This window comes from Nestor notabilis, unplaced genomic scaffold (genome assembly GCF_000696875.1).
Source record: "Nestor notabilis isolate BGI_N333 unplaced genomic scaffold, ASM69687v1 scaffold11701, whole genome shotgun sequence".
Classification (NCBI taxonomy): Eukaryota; Metazoa; Chordata; class Aves; order Psittaciformes; family Psittacidae; genus Nestor; species Nestor notabilis.
The window spans coordinates 55,668-60,470 of NW_009913398.1; the positions used below are offsets into that span (position 1 = coordinate 55,668).

Genomic DNA, 4,803 nt, shown 5'->3' on the forward strand with positions numbered 1-4,803 from the left:
CTTTGACCTGCTGGTCATGCTTCTTTTGATGCAGCCCAGGATACGGTTGGCTTTCTGGGCTGCAAACGCACACCGAAGCTGGCTCATGTTCAGTTTCTCATCAACCACCACCCCCAAGTCCTTCTCCACTGGGCTGCTTTGAATCTCTTCTCTGCCCAACCTGTAGCTGTGCCCAGGATTGCCCCAACCCAGGTGTAGGACCTTGCACTTGGCGTGGTTGAACTTCATGAGCTTGGCACTAGCCCATCTCTCAAACATGTCAGGGTCCCTCTGGATGGCATCCCTTCCCTCCAGTGTGTCAGCTGACCCACACAGGTTGGTGTCATCGGCAAACTTGCTGTGGGCGCGCTCAATCCCACTGTCCATGTTGCCGACAAAGATGTTGAACAGGATCGGTCCCAGCACCAGCCCCTGAGGGACACCACTCATTACCCGTCTCCAGTTGGACATTGAGCCATTGACTGCAACTCTGTGTGGGGCCATCCAGCCAATTCCTTATCCACTGAGTGGTCCATCCGTCATATTAATGTCTCTCCAATTTAGAGACAAGGATGTTGTGTGGGACAGTGTCCGACGCTTTGCACAAGTCCAGGTAGATGACGTCAACTGCTTTACCCCTGTCCATCAGTTCTGTAGCCCCATCATAGAAGGCTACCAAACTGGTCAGGCAGGATTTGCCCTTAGTGAAGCCATGTTGGCTGTCACCAACCCCCTCATTGTTTTTCATGTGCCTAAATTGTTTTTCATTGTGCTGTTGTTTTTCATGTGCCATGTTTTATCAGAAATCAGGTTAGAGTTTCCAACCGTAATAGCTATGCATTTTATGATACTTTTGGTAGAAATGATCAAGAAACATTGCATGAAAGTAACAATTTTGTAATAAATTATATTGTGATGTCTGTAAAGTGTATCTTAAAATGCATCCAGCTAAAGCAATATTATCAAGTTGAGTATTTTGAGGCAGTTTTAATCCCATTTTCAGATATCATTCCTTTTAATAGTGTGCCTTGACATTTACTTGAAACATGTCCAAGTCCATAGAGAAGAACAAAAGCCACCAACTTCAATTTGTCCACCTTCCCTTTTCTCATGTTTCATGCCAGCCACCTCTCCAAAATCATTTTGGTTGCTAATTACAGGATTGGCAGACACCCTGCTGCATGGCTGACAGAAGGGGCATGTGTCACCAGCAAACACAGAGCTGGAGTTTCATGAACTCAAGTCAAGCACATACAGAAAATAACTTTTTTCTTTATCCCTTTTGTTTCGTACTTGTTGCAGCATCTTCATGTAACTGCCTGTTTTGCAAATATAATTTTCAAGTTGACAGTATCCTTCTGGTTTGGAATTCGAGGGGATTTCTAGTATTTAGTTTTGAGTCTGTTGGTTTATTCTTTTAATGTTACTAAGATTAATGTGAACACATGAGTACAAATGAAATAATTTCTTCAGCTGTGGAAATGTCATAGAAGATTGCACCACTATTAACAAAACAGAAAGCAAAATGAGAACTGTTACTTAGTAACTGTTATTATTACACTGATTTAGTGCTAAACTTTGATCTAAAGCTACTTTCTGTCCTATTCAGTAAATTCTATACAACAAGTTTTGCCAAGTAAACTTTTCCCCTCTGTAACATTAAATCCTGATAAATTTGTCATTTAAACAGCCTTTCTAATTAAAACAGATCCTGTGCCTGCGAAGTGAATGATGAAATTTCACTTTGCTCTGGCAGGATAAAACATAAATTTGTGAGATGCAAAGTGGTGTGTGGTTTAAAGTTAAGAGCAAAATGCTGCTGTGTATTTTTCTTACTTGGACAGCATACTTTTGAAGTTGTCCCAGGATTTACAGACATGCGTTTGCTATTTCTTTTAAGTATGTTGACCAGCCTTTATACTTCTATCAATCAACCTCAAGTAATTCAACTAGAAACAATACATTAACTTGATAAGGACATCTGTTGGTATGAGCTGGTTCTAGCAACATCCTGACTATTTTATATTAATAACTGTTTTTGTCATCTCCTATGCACTTATTTAAATCAATATTTATTAATGAGTTCTGCAGATTATGTCAGGCATTTGCTTGTTTGCAGCCTTGTCTTGATAATTACCTGTTGAATTCTTCTTTATATTTAGGATATGATGCTTCAGCTGTTTCGGGGACTGGATTTTCTGCATTCACATCGTGTGGTGCATCGGGACCTGAAACCCCAAAATATCCTTGTAACCAGCAGCGGGCAGATAAAGTTAGCTGACTTTGGCCTTGCACGAATCTACAGTTTTCAGATGGCTCTTACCTCAGTGGTAAGTTTCTGGAGGCTTTTATTTTCCTTTTAATGCACCAGTGTGCTTTACTCATTATGTTCATGGCTTTTTATCCCATATTATAATGCTCCTTCTAAAACGGTCTCTGCAACTGAAGTTACTTGTGTCTCTAAAACCTATTGCTTTCCAGACAGGATTGAAGTTCTGGTGATTGCTTCGTAGAAGTAATCAATTACTGATTACTGGTTCTAAATTAAATCATGACTAATTACTGAAGGATAGGTATGTGCTAGTTTTCAGAAACACCGTGAGTCTAGCTTCTGTTGTGATACTGACATATTTTACATATTAAACCAGACAGGCAGGGTGAAAGTTTCTGAAGTATCCATTTATTTTAAGATAAAAGTCTTGGTGATCCCCAGGTATCTTGCCTGGAAAAATACACAGATACTCGTGAAAATGCCACACTGTCATGCCTCTGATTTTCCACCTCTGTGAATGCTTGCTCCCATATGTTACTGGATGATTCCAGATAGTGCTGTGCTGGAGGCAGCTCAAGTGGACCGGCCAGCCAGAAGCACAGCTATTTCCCAAGGCAGCTGTTAAAGAGCACCTCCAGTATCTCTAGGCCCCCTGCCACTGTTGCCCCTCTCCCAGCAGTTCTCCAGGTTGTCCTTGGCTTGTACACGGGCTCACTCCCAAAAGGTCTGTCCCTCTCCTGCATTAATGCTGGTACAGAAGCCCTGCCAGCTCCTCGCTTTTTGACCTCGTTTCCACGCTTGCTGGCCTTACCCCCAGAATCAGCTGCTGTTTGCTTGCCACAGCATCTCTGACAGGTACTGAAGAGTAACCCTGCTGCATGTGTGTTGGGTGTCATTTGATTTTGCTTTCTCAAGAAGTTTTTTGTTTCCATTTCCTATTTTGAGTATCACAACTACTGTGGCAGTATCGTATCACTTACGGTAAAGACAGAAAAGGGAGAACTGCTGAGAAAAGAAACTGAAAGGAGCCTACTTTGTATTTTACACTGTATTGTAGAATCAGGCTGGCTGACAATATAGAATCATAGAATGGTTTGAGTTGAAAAGGACCTTAAGATCATCTAGTTCCAACCCCCCTGCCATGAGCAGGGACACCACACCCTAGACCTTGGCTGTGTCCAACCAGGCCTTCCATTGTTATTATTAGTTGCTGTAAGAGTCTTCCCATTATTGTGTGACATAACAGTGACATCCTGGGTTCTAGCTTCAGTGTGAATGAAAGCAGGAAGCAACAGCAAATGATATCATCATCTTGCTAAACACAGGAAGGTATCCTTGTCACATAAAACATATGCAAACTTGTGTTTCGGGGCTGGTTTTTTTCTTTGCCTGTAGAATGTAGCCTAATCCAAAGCTGAAAGGTTCTCTTTGCTGAAGTCAGTAAGGATTGATCATTTTGTTACTCAAAACAGAGTTTTGAAGAAAAGAAGAGAAAAATTGTTCCTGAATTGCTGCAAGTTTTCATTTCCCAGTTATCATTTAGTAACAGCTTCAGTGAGTGTTTTTACTGATCCATAAAATTCTTTAAGCTAAATCTGCAGTGCTGTATGGCTTCCAGCAGGGCACTTTTTCAGAAGTTCTGCATAAAATGAGGGGAAAATATCCAGGAACTGAGCAGGAGTTTGTCCAGGATCATGTAGCCTGCACAGGAAGGAAGGTCCCAGAAACAGAGTGCATCTACTGAGGCAAAAACTTATCAAGACCTGCTTGTAAGAGAACATTGCCAGAATTGCTCTGCAATTGCTCAAGTATCTAATACTTGCATGCTAGAAATCATGTTTCAAAACCCACTAGTTAGTACCCTTGATGCTGCTGGGAACAAGAGTTGTTCAGACTAAGGGATTGTCCACATGCAAGTTTGTACTGTGTTCATACAGCATGCAACTGTTACTGCAGCTACACTAAAGAGTATTAAAATAATGGAATTATTCCGTGACCAATGACAAAGAAATTATGTAGGCATAGGCATAAATAATGGCTTTCACACACCTAGAGCTTAGTTTATCATTATTTTCTTATTAAAAAAAACCCCAAAACTATGACCATGGCTTTTTTAAGTTAAAAATCTATTGGTTTTAAAGCACTTACTTAGTCTTTAACACCTTCAAAATCAACTTTTTTCTCTGTACACAGAAACTTGTAGGCAAGTGTTGCTTACAGTGTGATAACATGGTATAGTTTTAAATGTCAGTCTTCCTTGCTCCTCCAGGCTGAGTGCTGCTTAGAAACTTTTACTAAACGTGTATGAGCTGATATAGGCCGTCAGTTTTCCTTTTCTGAATGTAACTAACTTTTACCTTTGGCTAGCAGCTTTGGTGTGCAATTTTTAATTCTTTCTCCCCTCTATTAAAACTCAGTACAGGAAACCAGACTTTTAAAAATCCCAGAAACTTTCGTTTCTTAAACATAAAAGATATTCTTAATTTTCCTGTCCCCAAAATAGTCTAAACTGCAGTTGTTTGCCAGGCAGCGTGCAAACTTTCATTGGCTTC

General features: G+C 40.6%; 1 protein-coding gene across 1 annotated transcript in view; it reads left to right on the top strand.

The window, feature by feature from the left end:
• Positions 1-4,803, top strand: part of LOC104412454 (cyclin-dependent kinase 6) — a 123,948-nt gene that overhangs the window by 54,209 nt on the left and 64,936 nt on the right. The window contains exon 3 of the mRNA XM_010023182.1: positions 2,142-2,309. Coding sequence (XP_010021484.1) covers positions 2,142-2,309 — 168 coding nt within the window. The remainder of the gene's footprint in view (positions 1-2,141; positions 2,310-4,803) is intronic.